This window comes from Odontesthes bonariensis, chromosome 8, assembly GCF_027942865.1.
Source record: "Odontesthes bonariensis isolate fOdoBon6 chromosome 8, fOdoBon6.hap1, whole genome shotgun sequence".
Lineage (NCBI taxonomy): Eukaryota > Metazoa > Chordata > Actinopteri > Atheriniformes > Atherinopsidae > Odontesthes > Odontesthes bonariensis.
In genome coordinates, this window is record NC_134513.1 from 30,401,163 (window position 1) to 30,420,305 (window position 19,143).

The 19,143-nt window shown below is 41.8% G+C and overlaps 2 protein-coding genes and 1 long non-coding RNA gene across 5 annotated transcripts in view; 2 read left to right on the top strand and 1 right to left on the bottom strand.

The window, feature by feature from the left end:
- The window catches only part of LOC142385907 (NLR family CARD domain-containing protein 3-like), a 43,739-nt gene extending 28,696 nt beyond the window's left edge, over positions 1-15,043 (top strand). Inside the window, exons 4-10 of the mRNA XM_075472590.1 lie at positions 2,382-2,666; positions 4,072-5,851; positions 6,074-6,247; positions 8,893-9,066; positions 10,877-11,050; positions 12,864-13,037; positions 14,851-15,043. Of these exons, the coding sequence (XP_075328705.1) occupies positions 2,382-2,666; positions 4,072-5,851; positions 6,074-6,247; positions 8,893-9,066; positions 10,877-11,050; positions 12,864-13,037; positions 14,851-15,043 (2,954 nt within the window). The remainder of the gene's footprint in view (positions 1-2,381; positions 2,667-4,071; positions 5,852-6,073; positions 6,248-8,892; positions 9,067-10,876; positions 11,051-12,863; positions 13,038-14,850) is intronic.
- The window catches only part of LOC142385541 (protein NLRC3-like), a 197,274-nt gene that overhangs the window by 117,314 nt on the left and 60,817 nt on the right, over positions 1-19,143 (bottom strand). The gene's annotated exons all lie outside the window — the stretch shown is intronic.
- On the top strand, positions 17,158-17,961 carry LOC142385549 (uncharacterized). Its single transcript, XR_012770210.1, has 2 exons — positions 17,158-17,327; positions 17,474-17,961. It is a non-coding gene; the product is annotated as an uncharacterized LOC142385549 (long non-coding RNA).

Consider the following 19,143-nt stretch of genomic DNA (forward strand, 5'->3'; position numbering starts at 1 on the left):
TTTAGCTAACAGTAAGATTGGTATAACTATAACAGAGCAAAAGTAAATTTAGCTAATAGTAAGATTGGTATAACTATAACACAGCAAAAGTAAATTTAGCTAACAGTAGGATTGGTATAACTATAACAGAGCAAAAGTAAATTTAGCTAACAGTAGGATTGGTATAACTATAACAGAGCAAAAGTAAATTTAGCTAACAGTAGGATTGGTATAACTATAACAGAGCAAAAGTAAATTTAGCTAATAGTAGGATTGGTATAACTATAACAGAGCAAAAGTAAATTTAGCTAACAGTAGGATTGGTATAACTATAACAGAGCAAAAGTAAATTTAGCTAACAGTAGGATTGATATAAATATAACAGGTAATTTGAGTAAACTAACAAACATGGATAAACTTTCCTCTAAGAGGAGGCATTTAAAAATATAGCTAATAACAGAACGGTTGATATAATGAATGATAACAAATCTTTAAAAGACTTTCATCTGAGAGGAAATATTAAGGTTGATACAGTGGTAATAGGTCTTAATAGACCATTTGAATATGACTAAGTTTTTCTCCTAGTGAAGTATTAATAAGATCAGAAACATGGATAAGCTTTCCTCTAAGAGGAATCATTTAAAAAGCTGTTCAATGGTCTATAAATTAATGGGAACTTGGATAAAAAACTTTCATCTGAGAGGAAATATTAAGGTTTATACAGTGATAATAGGTCTTAATAGACATTTGAATGTGACTAAGTTCTCCTAATGAAGCATTAATAAGATCAGGGTAGAATGACAGAAGAAATAGCACATTAGGGGAGAGGAGGAGAAAAAACCTCAGAACAGGCAGAGTGAAACAAAGACAGAGTAGCAAGTAGGGGAGGTGGAGGTGGTGTCAGAAGCGGATATGTTTTTGTGTGGATATGTGTGTGTAAGTAAGTAAGTCCGTGAAAGCACTGTCTCAGAGGCCATTGTCTTTGATAACAGGATGGAAAGCTTATCAACCAGCCTGTACAGTTCAGAGCAGGTCCACAGATGTTCTCAGGGAAGGGGGGGCAGAAAGAGCAGAGCATCTTCTTTACATAATAACCGGTAACCGCCAACTCCAAAAAGCAGAAAGCCTGTTATCAAAAATCCAATTTTGTACACATCTTTGACATCCTCGACTGACATTATTATTGGCAGATATACAATCCTCAACTCCCAGGAGTCCATTGTGTATCCGGAGAAAAATGTCCCGTCTGGACTAGAGGGTTCCCCCAAACCCTGTCTTCTTGTTGAGAAAATTTCATCAATTGCATTGAGAGACCAGCTGGCCAAATCCATAATTCACAAGTTTTGGAAACTATGCAAAGAGAGGCTCCGAAAGATAGAGACAGAGGCAGAGACATGATATGTAAGGGAAAACACCAGTTACCATGGTGATAAGTGCCTAACAGTCTTATGTGATTTAAATTCCTTTAATCTAAAGATCTCTGCAGCCTGCCATCGGTTTGATGCCATCATTAAACAGAATGTAGAATGAGTTTTTAGGTGATGTCTTCTCCAGAATAACCAGAAACAAGTATAGAAGCCTGTTCTATCCCGCTGATATCTGATCGAACACATCAGCCTTCATATCAGAGAGTATACGTCAGATTAAAATGAACTTTGATTTGGTCATTGAATCTCTACATTATTTTTGGTCACTGTCAGAGCGAACTCTGCTGCTTATTAAGTTCAGAGCTTTATGTGCAGCTGTCAGGATATTAATGGCAGATAGATATAAACTTTGCACAAATTATTCAAGTTTTCATTTTGGTTTTGGAAACAAAAGTCTAAAAATGTTTTAGTTCTAATTGTGTTTATTTTGAAAATACTTCAGATTTTCATCACTACTTTATAGCATTAGCTTTAATGTATCTTCAAACAGACCCACCCATCAAAAACCATCTGGTTAAATATAGAACAAACCATTTCTGATCAAGTTATCTTTGATCTGAAACAGGGACAACAGCAATGACTCTGACAGCCTGGAAGGTTCATAAAATCACAAGCACTCTTCTTGTGATTTACCCCAATTTTTGGAATACCTTGACTTTCAACCTTTTATGTCATTAAAATATTGTTTAACACCCTGGTCCCATTTTCTCATTTGGTTTGGGTGTGTGATATTAGGAAGAAACACTTTTTGGGAAATCTTCCACACAAAGCGAGCTCCTCTTCCCTGAGCCTCACAGCCATATGATCAACAAAGCACAATGAAAGCTATGTTCATGACATCATTCATCACTGACTGTCAGCTTTGAAAATGTACATGGACCCCTGAAGTAGTCATGATTCACACGCATTAGTTTTACATTTCAACAACATTTACTGAAAAGTGAGATTCGTGTTCATGTCTATGACACCTTGCAGAGAGCAAACTCAACAGAATACGAATGGAGTTTGTGGAGAGGGTGCCAGCAGAAATCCTCAAGCAGCTGCTTGATGCCCTCTTAGCAGATCGTGTCTTCAATGATTTGGAGAAAGAAGCAATAATCGAGGAGAACCAGAACAGAGCAGATAAGGCACGAAGACTCATCGATGATGTAAGAAGAAAAGGAGAGGAAGCCAGCAGGAAGATGGTGGAACATCTTCAAAAATTAGACCCTACACTTTCCTCTCAGCTGCGTTTGTTGTCTGGCCCATCAGCACAAAAAGGTAAGGCCACATACTTCTGTTATAAGGGCTTATATTTTTATATTCAGTTATATTGACCGAATTAGTCTTTTGGACTAATAATTTAAACATCTCTTAAAGAGCTGACATCCCTTAGGGCCCTTTAAGACCAAGTGTGACATGTGCTTAGCCTTAGATCAGCACACTGGTTGCAAATTACAGAGCAAAATAGACACATTATTTTGTTGTTGGCAGGCAGGCAGGAAGCTATTGGGTGTTATGTATTGTAGGCTATTTGTACTCAATAAGGAGGGTTAATCTGTCCTGTTCCCATCTATGTTGCAATGCACCGCTGCACTGACAGTGATTCTGTGGGTGCAGGAGGGATCATCGCCAATAATTCACCCACACAACCAGCTTGTCCTCCATTTTTGCCTTGACGTGCACTTTTCCTGCACAGCGACAAACCATCATTACACAATGCAAGCTGTTGAAATGAATGGGTTACAGAGTGAAGCTGTGGGATTGTCTCATGAGGTCAGAGAGGGCCATTAGTAGGAGAGCAGTGTCATTTTTACAGACTTGAACCAACACCAGTTCAGTTCCACATTAGTTTGTGTAGTAGCTGCATCTGTGAGGCATGATAGATACAGTGGAGTCCATCTTTAACCTCGGTAGAAGTGGGAGACAGATGTGTTTGGGAGATGCTCTTCAGTGGTATTTTCTGAGGGTGTACCTCTTGGTTTATGTTAGGAAATGTCTGGAGTAGCCTGTTTTCTGAGGGTTTTGAACAGGGTTATGGTTGCTAATGTGTTTGTAGCAAAGAATCTGTGATTTCAAGATGCGTTTGGATGTGTGTTTCAGAAGGAAGCTCCACCTGTGCAGCAGCAGGTGAATGTAGGGTTTGCAGTAAAGTTTGGTGTCGAGGATCTTCTGCAGTTGCTCAAAATTGTTTTGATGTATTTATTTTTTTCACTTGGAGTGTTTTTAGTGGGATTATCTTCTTGTTTTTCTTGGTTTGTGTTGTTCTTATGGTTGTTATGGTTGGTAGTTTGTGGAATAGTTGTGTTCTGGTTTTTCTGAGGCAAGGCCTTGAGTTGCTTCCCTTACTGAGAGCTTTGAGTTGGGTGTGTGATTCACAACTCCAAATGCTTTACACCAAACTGTTACAAGTTGTTTTGTTATAGGTTTTGCAGACATGTGATCCTCCCCATCTACACTGAGTGTTAGAATGAATTGATAGGGACAAAAACATCGAAATTATTTGTGTCTTTCATTTGCAATAATAGCTTATATTCATGACTGTAACTAAGATAAGTGTCTCATCAGAGATTGAGGGAAATTTAGCTTTAAAGGCACGTCATTTCAGACTTTATTTTCTTTCTATTTACGCTCCCTACGCTGCTCAGTAACAGGAAATCTTCTTATCTTCTATTTTGTCATTCAGAGCTTCTTCACAGGTGTCAACCCAAACTCAAGTCTGCTCTGAAGAAGAAGTTCCAGTGTGTGTTTGAGGGGATTCCTAAAGCAGGAAAGCCAACCCTTCTGAATCAGATCTACACAGAGCTCTACATCACAGAGGGAGGGACCGGAGAGGTCAATGATGAACATGAGGTCAGACAGATTGAAGCAGCATCCAGGAAAGCAGGCAGAGCAGAAACATCCATCAGACATGAAGACATCTTTAAAGTCCCACCTGGAAGAAAAGAACCAATCAGAACAGTGATGACAAAGGGAGTGGCTGGCATTGGGAAAACAGTCTTAACACAGAAGTTCACTCTGGACTGGGCTGAAGGCAAAGCCAACCAGGACATCCAGTTCATGTTTCCATTCACTTTCAGAGATCTGAATGTGCTGAAAGAGAGAAAGTTCAGCTTGGTGGAACTTGTTCATCACTTCTTTAATGAAGTTAAAAAAGCAGGAATCTGCAGCTTTGAAGAGTTCCAGGTTGTGTTCATCTTTGACGGTCTGGATGAGTGTCGACCTCCTCTGGACTTCCACAGCGAGGAGCCCCTGACTGATGCTACAGAGCCCACCTCAGTGGATGTGCTGCTGACAAACCTCATCAGGGGGAACCTGCTTCCCTCTGCTCGCCTCTGGATAACCACACGACCTGCAGCAGCCAATCAGATCCCTCCTGACTGTGTTGGCATGGTGACAGAGGTCAGAGGGTTCACTGACCCACAGAAGGAGGAGTACTTCAGGAAGAGATTCAGAGATGAGGAGCAGGCCAGCAGGATCATCTCCCGCATCCAGACATCCCGAAGCCTCCACATCATGTGCCACATCCCAGTCTTCTGCTGGATCACTGCTACAGTTCTGGAGGATGTGTTGGAAACCAGAGAGGGAGCAGAGCTGCCCAGCACCCTGACTAAGATGTACATCCGCTTCCTGGTGGTTCAGGCCAAAGTGAAGAAGCTCAAGTATGATGGAGGAGCTGTGACAGATCCACCCTGGAGTCCAGAGAGCAGGGAGATGATTGAGTCTCTGGGAAAACTGGCTTTTAAGCAGCTGCAGAAAGGAAACCTGATCTTCTATGAATCAGACCTGACAGAGTGTGGCATCGATATCTCAGCAGCCTCAGTGTACTCAGGAGTGTTCACACAGATCTTTAGAGAGGAGGGAGGGGTGTTCTGCTTCATCCATCTGAGTGTTCAGGAGTTTCTGGCTGCTCTTCATGTCCATCTGACCTTCATCAACTCTGGACTCAACCTGCTGAAGCAGCAAACAACCCCCTGGAGGCCTAAATGGTTCAATAAACAAGGTCTAAAACATCTCCATCAGAGTGCTGTGGACAAGGCCTTAGAGAGTCCAAATGGACACCTGGACCTGGTCCTCCGCTTCCTCCTGGGTCTTTCCCTGCAGACCAATCAGAGGCTCCTACGAGGCCTGCTGACACAGACAGGAAGTAGCTCACAGACCAATCAGGAAACAGTCGATTACATCAAGAAGAAGATCAGTTGGAATCTGTCTGCAGAGAGAAGCATCAATCTGTTCCACTGTCTGAATGAACTGAATGATCGTTCTCTGGTGGAGGAGATCCAACAGGCCCTGAGTTCAGGAAGTCTCTCCACAGATAAACTGTCTCCTGCTCAGTGGTCAGCTCTGGTCTTCATCTTACTGTCATCAGGAAAAGATCTGGATGAGTTTGACCTGAAGAAATACTCTGCTTCAGAGGAGGCTCTTCTGAGGCTGCTGCCAGTGGTCAAAGCCTCCAAGAAAGCTCTGTACGTACAAACATAGATATATTTCTTTTTAAATACATTCTTTACTTATTAACAGAGAAATAAACTCTATTTAGCTTCTTTTATTTTATGTTTTTAGTTTATGTCCATAGACATATAAACAGAAACAAATAGGGAAACAGAATTCTTCCACTAATGAAATTCAAATGTAGTTTGATGGATTAATGGATCGAGTTATTTCCTTCCATCTCATTCCCTCCTCAGCCTGAGTGGCTGTAACCTCTCAGATGAAGGATGTGCAGCTCTGTCCTCAGTTCTCAGCTCCCAGTCCTCCAGCCTGACAGAACTGGACCTGAGTAACAACAACCTGCAGGATTCAGGAGTGAAGAAGCTTTCTGCTGGACTGAAGAGTCCAAACTGCAGACTGGAAAAACTCAGGTAAGGATTCATGACCTTTTCAGCTGAGAGCTGATATAATTCTGGCTTAAATGGATTAAAAACAGCTTCCAGGTACCTTGATCACTGAAACAGGTTGATCTGTTCTGCCTTTTGATTATCTGGCTTAAATAACTCTGATAATGTAATATAACGCACACAGTTTAAAGAATTACCAAAGTGCTCTTTTACTCCTTTCCATTCCTGTAGATTTGTCCTGAAACACAGATCCATCACATACCCAAAGTAAACTACTTTACAGAAATATGAGCTGTTTTTTCCTCTAAATGTGAGCATCAAACCTCCTTTAAATGTGGACACACTGCACTGGAACAGAGTGATGATATCTGTATGGTTATTGGGTTTGAGGTGAACCTGACCCTTTGTGAAGGCGACTGTGAATTAGACAGATGTGCAGCCTCTGGTTTGCTGCCATTTAACGGGCAACAAAGCTACATAATCCTTTAGTGAATCAGAAGCTGAATGTATTTCCCAAACACACAGGATCCTTCTAAGTGTTACTGGAAGTGAATAAGACATGTTTGAACACACTGGGGAAAAACTCATGTCCAAGTGACTTTTATTAACAGATGTCTGTAGATGACTAAAATCAGGATCTGCAAGCTGTACTGCTCACCAAGTCTGACTCCTAATATTAAAATGGAACAAAAAAGGACATTTTACAGCTTTTTATCAGACTAAATCTAGAAGCTGTCCAAAAACAGCTCCCCACAGTCCACAGAAATGTTGATGTTTTTATCAGATATTTCCTCCCCAGACTCCTCAGAGTCATGATGACTGCATGTTTTCAGTATGTCAGGAAAATGAATAAGAATACTCAGGAATACTGTCTGAAATTCAAAAGCAGAGGACATTAATTATCCTGCAGTAAGGGAACGTTTACATACAGAAGCTATGATGCAAATGTTCAGAGATGCAGAGTTCTCAGGAAGCTTTTATAGGGCAGAGAAGACGGATGCTTGCATCTATGCATGAGACATTTCCTTCTGTCCTGCTGGGAGCAGATAGTGGTGTTGATACCGCCCAGGCTGTGGGACACTCAGTTCTTAGTGCGGCCAGTGGTGATCTCCCGAGTGCAGCTATTAATCTCATGCATGCGTCAACATAAGCAGTTACACAGAAGTAGAAATGATTATATGAGCAAAAAGGATCAGATTTTTTCTATCACAGTACGTCCTGAAGTGTAGATTTAGTTTTGCTTTCCATTTTGAACATGAACATGAAACTTTAAAAATAAATAAATAAATAACCAAAATGCAGTTTAAGCTTTTTAAACTCTATAGACAATACAGTGGGATGACATCATGGACGGGTGGAATGTACTTCTCTGTGGAAACTTTTTAAAGTGAGTCAATATAAGAGAAAAACAAGTTGTCCTTTATGTATTCATTTCTTGGAAGAAAGGTCTGTCAGTCCTACAGAAAGCATGGCGGTCTGCAGAGTGACACACAAAGGCTGCAGCTACAGAGCCCCGCTCGGCTAGGGTTAGAGGAGAGGAACATGAAATATTTCCACGTGCTAAGTTGGAGTTTAAAGGCTTATTGAGTGACCAAGGGGATTAAAAAGACCAGATAAACCTGAGGAATTTAGGGCAGAAGGGCCAAAAGAGCCAATCCTTGCTGGGTGATGACACACTCGACTTTGCATGAAGGAGGGAGGTTGAGTGACTTCTCCAGAGGCCGAGGGCCTTAAAGGGGAAGTTCGTTTTTTTAAACCTGAACTTTATTTCTGGCATAAAATACGTTCATCTACTCACCGATAACAGTTTGGTGAAAGTCGCCGTCCTTCGGACACTATTTATATCACTCGAGATCCGCGTATATCCATATAACGGGAGTGAACCGGGCTTAGACAATACAGTGGGATGACGTCATCGACGCGTGCAGCGCCACGAGATGCGTGTATAGAAAGCCCCCGATAGCCCCAAATAACAACAGCATGGCAGCTCTGAGCTAACAGTGCAATAGTACGCGTTCATTCAGTCATTGGTCTTAAAGTATTGGTGAAATGAAGACAGAGAATGCCTTATTTAGAGGTCTGCCCTGTTCACTCCGGCAAAACAGCTGACTGTCAGTGTGAGAAGATGCTTTGCTCACATGGTGTTCTTTGCTGAGCTGAGATCATCAGTAACAAAACAGGATGAGCCGATAACAGCAGAAGATCCATCTTTTAGTTTCTGCTTTGGTAGCGAGCATCTGTACTGATCTGCTCATTAGTCCAGTGTTTGGATTTCCTGAAGATGAGTCTCTCAGTGGAGCTGCTGTGTGCTGTGTTTCTGTCTGCTTCTAAATCATGAGACTCTGATGGAAGCTGGGATGTTTAAAGTCTGAATGGAAACACTGAACTTAACACTCTGACTCCTCCTTGACTTCAGCTTTGTAGCTTCCTGCTGGAGATGGGGGAGGTCTCCCAACCATCAGCCTCAAAATCCACTGACTCTGATAGTTAGTCAAAGCGTCCATCAGCATCCATTAATCAGCCAAACTGATCAATCAGTCCACCTCTGGATGGTTCCAACACTTTTCTAAGGCTCTGTAATGTTTGGACTGACTGAGATATTCAAACACAACAAGTCACAGTAACAAGTTCTGCTGCTGTCGACTCTTTATGTTTTATTCTTTATTCAGATTGGAGAACTGCCGTTTGTCAGAGATCAGCTGTGCTTCTGTGGTCTCTGCTCTGAAGTCCAACCCCTCCCATCTGACAGAACTGGACCTGAGTGAGAACACCATCAGTGACTCTGCAGTGAAGGAGCTGTGCAGCTTTCTGCAGAGTCCTCACTGTGGACTGAAGACTCTGAGGTCAGACACCATGTTTTAGTTGTTTGTTCAGATTAATATGATGTGAAAGTTGTGCTGGTCTTCATGGTAAAGTCTGTTTTCTTCTTCAGTGGTTTAGTTGATGAAATGATGATTCATTAAATAATGAGAAAACACAGTGAATCTGTCAGACAGAAACAAATCTAGAATCACTGGCTGATGCTTCTAGAGCTCCAGAGTTGGTGAATATTTCTGGCTGAAACAATAACAACAGTTTGGAGCAGCAAAACTCCAAAAGCCCGTTAATCAGCTGATACTAACAAACTCCCCTCCAACACTGTTGGAAATGAACAATCTTTGACTTGGTTAGAAAGCAGCTTTCATCACAGCAGCAGTTATCTTCAGTCAGATTCATTCATGATGACAAAATCCAGCCAAAAACCTTCTCCCACTAATAACTGAAAGGAAATCACTTTCAGTTGAGCTTTATTTCATGAATTCTATCAGTAATTCCCTCTGTTACACAATGTCAAGTCCAACTGAAAGTAATGCTGACATTTAGTGACTGTGAGGAAAACACAAAGAAGAGTTTATCAGAAGAAGAATAATATGATTGGACGATGGATGGAAGAAAAGCTATGAGCTAACTTGTTGCTAGGTAACAGCAGATGGAAGGAGGCTGTGAGTGTGTGTGAGCAGCTTTCCATCAGGTGAGAAATGTGTGAAAACATGGAGCAGAGTCAGTGTGTGATAGCTGTGCAGCCAAAGAGAAGCTGAACAGGTGAAGTGCTGCGACCCTGTGCAGGTGAGCCCAACACAGACACAAAGGATGATCACTGAGCTGCCATGAAGGAGGGAGGCAGGGACTGCTGCATCACTGCAGATACATGCTGTTCTGTTCCCCTGCTGGCTGTGTGGGAGCTGTTCCCAGCTGTTTTATTCAGTAAGAGCTCAGAGTTGCTGTGAGCAGCATGTGAGTGAATGCAGGCTTAGAAACAGCAGATAAGAAACATGAAGCTTCATCACTTTCTCTGAGGAACAAAAAATGAGATTCAAAGCGAAAAAAAGTGCAGCAGACGTTTATTTCAGTTAGAATGTAAAGTTCATTCTTCTTTCATAGTGTTTTATTTCCACTTTAGTCTCATTTCTTCATATTTAAGATGTTTTTTTTTTCAAATTCACAAACTTTCTGTCAGATTCTGAACTTTTTTCCACCTTCCGATCCGTTTTTTCACTTTCAAACTTTTGCTGCTGACCTGCTTTGAGAGCCAGGACGTCAGCTGACGGGGGGGTTAAATCCTGACTGCCAGAATACCTGACTGATTCTGATAGTTAGTCAAAGCGTCCATCAGCATCCATTAATCAGCCAAACTGATCAATCAGTCCACCTCTGGATGGTTCCAACACTTTTCTAAGGCTCTGTAATGTTTGGACTGACTGAGATATTCAAACACAACAAGTCACAGTAACAAGTTCTGCTGCTGTCGACTCTTTAAAGAAGTTTGATACCATGATTCCATTAAACATCACTGCACCATGTTTTTGTGCCTTTAACCTTCAATAAAACAGTGAACCTGATCTCCATTTCTATCAGTTTGTTCCCATTTGCTCCAAAGTTCCTCCTGACATGTTTGTTTTCTTTGAAACTTGAATCATTTGGCTGCACAACATGAGTTTGTATGGATGGAGCCACTGGTGGAGCTGGCAGAGTTTAAGAGCTGAAGTCACTCCGTCTTTGAAGCAGCAGCATGTTGTCATTAATATTAATGAGAGCTCTTTTTCACTTGTTCTGTTTGACTGTTTTAACCTGCATCCTGTTGGCTTCAGCTCACATGTTTTATTCTTTGTTCAGATTGGAGAACTGCCGTTTGTCAGAGATCAGCTGTGCTTCTCTGGTCTCTGCTCTGAAGTCCAACCCCTCCCATCTGACAGAACTGGACCTGAGCTGGAACACCATCAGTGACTCTGCAGAGAAGGAGCTGTGCAGCTTTCTGCAGAGTCCTCACTGTGGACTGAAGACTCTGAGGTCAGACACCATGTTTTAGTTGTTTGTTCAGATTAATATGATGTGAAAGTTGTGCTGGTCTTCATGGTAAAGTCTGTTTTCTTCTTCAGTGGTTTAGTTGATGAAATGATGATTCATTAAATAATGAGAAAACACAGTGAATCTGTCAGACAGAAACAAATCTAGAATTACTGGCTGATGCTTCTAGAGCTCCAGAGTTGGTGAATATTTCTGGCTGAAACAATAACAACAGTTTGGAGCAGCAAAACTCCAAAAGCCCGTTAATCAGCTGATACTAACAAACTCCCCTCCAACACTGTTGGAAATGAACAATCTTTGACTTGGTTAGAAAGCAGCTTTCATCACAGCAGCAGTTATCTTCAGTCAGATTCATTCATGATGACAAAATCCAGCCAAAAAGCTTCTCCCACTGATAACTGAAAGGAAATCACTTTCAGTTGAGCTTTATTTCATGAATTCTATCAATAATTCCCTCTGTTACACAATGTCAAGTCAAACTGAAAGTGATGCTGACATTTAGTGACTGTGAGGAAAACACAAAGAAGAGTTTATCAGAAGAAGAATAACATGATTGGACGATGGATGGAAGAAAAGCTGTGAGCTAACTTGTTGCTAGGTAACAGCAGATGGAAGGAGGTTGTGAGTGTGTGTGAGCAGCTTTCCATCAGGTGAGAAATGTGTGAAAACATGGAGCAGAGTCAGTGTTTGATAGCTGTGCAGCCAAAGAGAAGCTGAACAGGTGAAGTGCTGCGACCCTGTGCAGGTGAGCCCAACACAGACACAAAGGATGATCACTGAGCTGCCATGAAGGAGGGAGGCAGGGACTGCTGCATCACTGCAGATACATGCTGTTCTGTTCCCCTGCTGGCTGTGTGGGAGCTGTTCCCAGCTGTTTTATTCAGTAAGAGCTCAGAGTTGCTGTGAGCAGCATGTGAGTGAATGCAGGCTGAGAAACAGCAGATAAGAAACATGAAGCTTCATCAGTTTCTCTGAGGAACAAAAAAACAGATTCAAAGTGAAAAAAAGTGCAGCAGATGTTTATTTCAGTTTGAATGTAAAGTTCATTCTTCTTTCATGGTGTTTTATTTCCACTTTAGTCTAATTTCTTCATATTTGAGATGTTTTCTGTTTACAGATTCACACTTTCTGTCAGATTCTGAACTTTTTTCCACCTTCTGATCCGTTTTTTCACTTTCAAACTTTTGCTGCTGACCTGCTTTGAGAGCCAGGACGTCAGCTGACAGGGGGGTTAAATCCTGACTGCCAGAATACCTGACTGATTCTGATAGTTAGTCAAAGCGTCCATCAGCATCCATTAATCAGCCAAACTGATCAATCAGTCCACCTCTGGATGGTTCCAACACTTTTCTAAGGCTCTGTAATGTTTGGACTGACTGAGATATTCAAACACAACAAGTCACAGTAACAAGTTCTGCTGCTGTCGACTCTTTAAAGAAGTTTGATACCATGATTCCATTAAACATCACTGCACCATGTTTTTGTGCCTTTAACCTTCAATAAAACAGTGAACCTGATCTCCATTTCTATCAGTTTGTTCCCATTTGCTCCAAAGTTCCTCCTGACATGTTTGTTTTCTTTGAAACTTGAATCATTTGGCTGCACAACATGAGTTTGTATGGATGGAGCCACTGGTGGAGCTGGCAGAGTTTAAGAGCTGAAGTCACTCCGCCTTTATTGAAGCAGCAGCATGTTGTCTATTAATATTAATGAGAGCTCTTTTTCACTTGTTCTGTTTGACTGTTTTAACCTGCATCCTGTTGGCTTCAGCTCACATGTTTTATTCTTTATTCAGATTGGAGAACTGCAGGTTGTCAGAGATCAGCTGTGCTTCTGTGGTCTCTGCTCTGAAGTCCAACCCCTCCCATCTGACAGAACTGGACCTGAGTCTGAACACCATCAGTGACTCTGCAGCGAAGGAGCTGTGCAGCTTTCTGCAGAGTCCTCACTGTGGACTGAAGACTCTGAGGTCAGACACCATGTTTTAGTTGTTTGTTCAGATTAATATGATGTGAAAGTTGTGCTGGTCTTCATGGTAAAGTCTGTTTTCTTCTTCAGTGGTTTAGTTGATGAAATGATGATTCATTAAATAATGAGAAAACACAGTGAATCTGTCAGACAGAAACAAATCTAGAATTACTGGCTGATGCTTCTAGAGCTCCAGAGTTGGTGAATATTTCTGTCTGAAATAATAACAACAGTTTGGAGCAGCAAAACTCCAAAAGCCCGTTAATCAGCTGATACTAACAAACTCCCCTCCAACACTGTTGGAAATGAACAATCTTTGACTTGGTTAGAAAGCAACTTTCATCACAGCAGCAGTTATCTTCAGTCAGATTCATTCATGATGACAAAATCCAGCCAAAAAGCTTCTCCCACTAATAACTGAAAGGAAATCACTTTCAGTTGAGCTTTATTTCATGAACTCTATCAATAATTCCCTCTGTTACACAATGTCAAGTCCAACTGAAAGTGATGCTGACATTTAGTGACTGTGAGGAAAACACAAAGAAGAGTTTATCAGAAGAAGAATAACATGATTGGACGATGGATGGAAGAAAAGCTGTGAGCTAACTTGTTGCTAGGTAACAGCAGATGGAAGCAGGCTGTGAGTGTGTGTGAGCAGCTTTCCATCAGGTGAGAAATGTGTGAAAACATGCAGCAGAGTCAGTGTTTGATAGCTGTGCAGCCAAAGAGAAGCTGAACAGGTGAAGTGCTGCGACCCTGTGCAGGTGAGCCCAACACAGACACAAAGGATGATCACTGAGCTGCCATGAAGGAGGGAGGCAGGGACTGCTGCATCACTGCAGATACATGCTGTTCTGTTCCCCTGCTGGCTGTGTGGGAGCTGTTCCCACCTGTTTTATTCAGTAAGAGCTCAGAGTTGCTGTGAGCAGCATGTGAGTGAATGAAGGCTGAGAAACAGCAGATAAGAAACATGAAGCTTCATCAGTTTCTCTGAGGAACAAAAAATGGGATTCAAAGTGAAAAAAAGTGCAGCAGACGTTTATTTCAGTTTGAATGTAAATTTCCTTCTTCTTTCATAGTGTTTTTATTTCCACTTTAGTCTAATTTCTTCATATTTGAGATGTTTTCTGTTTTCAGATTCAAACTTTCTGTCAGATTCTGAACTTTTTTCCACCTTCTGATCCGTTTTTTCACTTTCAAACTTTTGCTGCTGACCTGCTTTGAGAGCCAGGACGTCAGCTGACAGGGGGGTTAAATCCTGACTGCCAGAATACCTGACTGATTCTGATAGTTAGTCAAAGCGTCCATCAGCATCCATTAATAAGCCAAACTGATCAATCAGTCCACCTCTGGATGCTTCCAACACTTTTCTAAGGCTCTGTAATGTTTGGACTGACTGAGATATTCAAACACAACAAGTCACAGTAACAAGTTCTGCTGCTGTCAAATCTTTAAAGAAGTTTGATTCCATGATTCCAATAAACATCACTGCACCATGTTTTTGTGCCTTTAACCTTCAATAAAACAGTGAACTCGATCTCCATTTCTATCAGTTTGTTCCCATTTGCTCCAAAGTTCCTCCTGACATGTTTGTTTTCTTTGAAACTTGAATCATTTGGCTGCACAACATGAGTTTGTATGGATGGAGCCACTGGTGGAGCTGGCAGAGTTTAAGAGCTGAAGTCACTCCGTCTTTATTGAAGCAGCAGCATGTTGTTATTAATATTAATGAGAGCTCTTTTTCACTTGTTCTGTTGTACTGTTTTAACCTGCATACTGTTGGCTTCAGCTCAGATGTTTTATTCTTTATTCAGATTGGAGCTCTGTGGTTTGTCAGAGATCAGCTGTGCTTCTGTGGTCTCTGCTCTGAAGTCCAACCCCTCCCATCTGACAGAACTGGACCTGAGCGGGAACAACATCAGTTGCTCTGCAGTGAAGGAGCTGTGCAGATTTCTGCAGAGTCCTCACTGTGGACTGAAGACTCTGAGGTCAGACACCATGTTTTAGTTGTTTGTTCAGATTAATATGATGTGAAAGTTGTGCTGGTCTTCATGGTAAAGTCTGTTTTCTTCTGCAGTGGTTTAGTTGATGAAATGATAATTCATTAAATAATAAGAAAACACAGTGAATCTGTCAGACAGAAACACATCTAGAATCACTGGCTGATGCTTCTAGAGCTCCAGAGTTGGTGAATATTTCTGGCTGAAACAATAACAACAGTTTGGAGCAGCAAAACTCCAAAAGCCCGTTAATCAGCTGATACTAACAAACTCCCCTCCAACACTGTTGGAAATGAACAATCTTTGACTTGGTTAGAAAGCAGCTTTCATCACAGCAGCAGTTATCTTCAGTCAGATTCATTCATGATGACAAAATCCAGCCAAAAACCTTCTCCCACTAATAACTGAAAGGAAATCACTTTCAGTTGAGCTTTATTTCATGAATTCTATCAATAATTCCCTCTGTTACACAATGTCAAGTCCAACTGAAAGTGATGCTGACATTTAGTGACTGTGAGGAAAACACAAAGAAGAGTTTATCAGAAGAAGAATAACATGATTGGACGATGGATGGAAGAAAAGCTGTGAGCTAACTTGTTGCTAGGTAACAACAGATGGAAGGAGGCTGTGAGTGTGTGTGAGCAGCTTTCCATCAGGTGAGAAATGTGTGAAAACATGGAGCAGAGTCAGTGTTTGATAGCTGTGCAGCCAAAGAGAAGCTGAACAGGTGAAGTGCTGCGACCCTGTGCAGGTGAGCCCAACACAGACACAAAGGATGATCACTGAGCTGGCATGAAGGAGGGAGGCAGGGACTGCTTCATCACTGCAGATACATGCTGTTCTGTTTCCCTGCTGGCTGTGTGGGAGCTGTTCCCACCTGTTTTATTCAGTAAGAGCTCAGAGTTGCTGTGAGCAGCATGTGAGTGAATGCAGGCTGAGAAACAGCAGATAAGAAACATGAAGCTTCATCAGTTTCTCTGAGGAACAAAGAACCAGATTCAAAGTGAAAAAAAGTGCAGCAGACGTTTATTTCAGTTTGAATATAAAGTTCCTTCTTCTTTCATAGTGTTTTATTTCCACGTTAGTCTCATTTCTTCATATTTGAGATGTTTTCTGTTTTTAGATTCAAACTTTCTGTCAGATTCTGAACTTTTTTCCACCTTCTGATCCGTTTTTTCACTTTCAAACTTTTGCTGCTGACCTGCTTTGAGAGCCAGGACGTCCGCTGACAGGGGGGTTAAATCCTGACTGCCAGGATACCTGACTGATTCTGATAGTTAGTCAAAGCGTCCATCAGCATCCATTAATCAGCCAAACTGATCAATCAGTCAACCTCTGGATGCTTCCAACACTTTTCTAAGGCTCTGTAATGTTTGGACTGACTGAGATATTCAAACACAACAAGTCACAGTGACAAGTTCTGCTGCTGTCGACTCTTTAAAGAAGTTTGATTCCATGATTCCATTAAACATCACTGCACCATGTTTTTGTGCCTTTAACCTTCAATAAAACAGTGAACCTGATCTCCATTTCTATCAGTTAGTTCCCATTTGCTCCAAAGTTCCTCCTGACATGTTTGTTTTCTTTGAAACTTGAATCATTTGGCTGCACAACATGAGTTTGTATGGATGGAGCCACTGGTGGAGCTGGCAGAGTTTAAGAGCTGAAGTCACTCCGTCTTTATTGAAGCAGCAGCATGTTGTCATTAATATTAATGAGAGCTCTTTTTCACTTGTTCTGTTGGACTGTTTTAACCTGCATCCTGTTGGCTTCAGCTCACATGTTTTATTCTTTATTCAGATTGAGGAACTGCAGGTTGTCAGAGATCAGCTGTGCTTCTGTGGTCTCTGCTCTGAAGTCCAACCCCTCCCATCTGACAGAACTGGACCTGAGTCTGAACACCATCAGTGACTCTGCAGAGAAGGAGCTGTGCAGCTTTCTGCAGAGTCCTCACTGTGGACTGAAGACTCTGAGGTCAGACACCATGTTTTAGTTGTTTGTCCAGATTAATATGATGTGAAAGTTGTGCTGGTCTTCATGGTAAAGTCTGTTTTCTTCTTCAGTGGTTTAGTTGATTAAATGATGATTCATTAAATAATGTTTTATTCTTCATTCAGATTGAGGCGCTGCAGGTTGTCAGAGATCAGCTGTGCTTCTCTGGTCTCTGCTCTGAAGTCCAACCCCTCCCATCTGACAGAACTGGACCTGAGGAGGAACTACCTGAATGAATCCGCAGTGAAGGAGCTGTCTGATCTTGTGAAGAGTCCACACAACAAACTGCAGACTCTGAGGTCAGTAGAGGGTTGGAGGACCATGCAGCTCTCAGCAGTATTTTATGAGACTTTATTTATAATTTATTATATTTATTAAAGCTGATGGCAGCTGAGGATGCTCTGAAACACTCGTTTATCTCCTCTCTTCTTTCTTATCTCTACAGATGGAAGCCATCTCTTCAGTGATGGTGATGAATGGGACGATGTGAGCTGAGAGGATGAAGCAGCAGCAGCTTGTGTGCAGAGAGACTCTGACTGGATGATGATGTATATCATGTTGATGTGTTTATATTCTGTGTTTTTCTTCCTTTGGAATAGTAAAGTTAAAGTTGTTAGAAATGATCAGTAATGAAATGATCCATAAACCCAGCTGCCATCACTACCTGCAGTTCCACCTGAATTTAAAGAAAAGCCAGCGTGTAAAATCTGTCACCTGTTGTATTCTCTTTGCTTCCAGCTTGACCTGGTTACATCTCACTTTGTTTGATTCTGATGGATTTGATAAACATCCATCAGTGGAAATGAGAAGCTGTCAGTGTGATTGCCTTCTTTTATGATTTTATTGCCTTCCTGTGATTTGATGTAGCTGTACAGCACTTTGAATTGCCTTGTGTATGAATTGTGCTCCAGAAATAAAATTGCCTTGCCTTGATTCAGTCAGAGACGAGCAGCTTTAGAGACAACTAAGCTGAATGAAATGTGGGGACCTGGAAGGAAGATCTTTCTCTCTTTTCACTTTGGATGTTTTCATCTGAAGGTTTTTGTACAGGCTGCAGGGATCATTTCTCCCTGTGGAGACCAGACTTCCAACACCTGCAGCAGTAGGTGGCTAAATGATGGAGTTTAACTTTCTGTATCTGCAACTCACAGCTGCTCTGTTTATTCACAGCTGAGAAATCATCTTCCTGGGGATGACCATAACCTTTATAAACATCACCACTATCTTTATTAATATCAAGAATCAGTCTGAATGTTTCTGGTTCTTTCTTCTGGTACCAGAATACATCACCATTAATGACCAACTCTCCTGGTCAGTGTTAACCGGTCCTGAATCAGCTCTGCTGCCATGGCAACCAGCGCTGTAGAGACACAGACAGACAGATGAAGTGACAGTGTTTGCTCCAGGTGGAGTTTGTTGGCTCCTGATTGGCTGGAAACACTCACCTGAACACAGACAGCACAGAGCAGCGGCTGGGAGGAAAAGCATTTTGTGCAGCGCTGCTTCCTCTGGTGAACCTGGGGAGAAGTGACGCTCTGATGCAGCTCAGGCCAAACAAGGACGAGCTGTGAGATCAGAGCAGGGCCCCCCCCCGTGCTTTCTAACAGCTCCTCAGAGCTCCCAGCAGCCCCTGCGGCCCACAGAGAAGTCCGCTGCTGCTGAGTGACAGCTCAGCTGAAGCTGCTGTGTGGTTTCATGGTCTTCATTTGAATCTGACGGCAGATGAAAAACAAATCGGGGTCACATGATGCAGAAAGCCTAAAAAACATTCATGTTCCCACAAACACATTCAGCTTGGTGGTGAATTTAGTAACACACTCTGTTATCTGTTATTTAACAGCTGGGATGAAAATGCACAACTACAAATCCACACAGCTCCTCAACTCTGATTGAACTCTTCAACGTGTTTGACTTCATTCAATAATGGAGCTCAATTTCTATCGACTCGTTCTTTTCCCACTCTGTCTTCTGACATGATGGATTTAGTTTGTCATTTTGTTCTTCATCCTGTTTCCATCATGCAAACAAAGTGCTGTCAGTGTTCAGCTCTCAGACAGTTCACCTTCAGTTCCACTGACACACTGATGCTGGGAATTCATTTCAAACGGACATTTT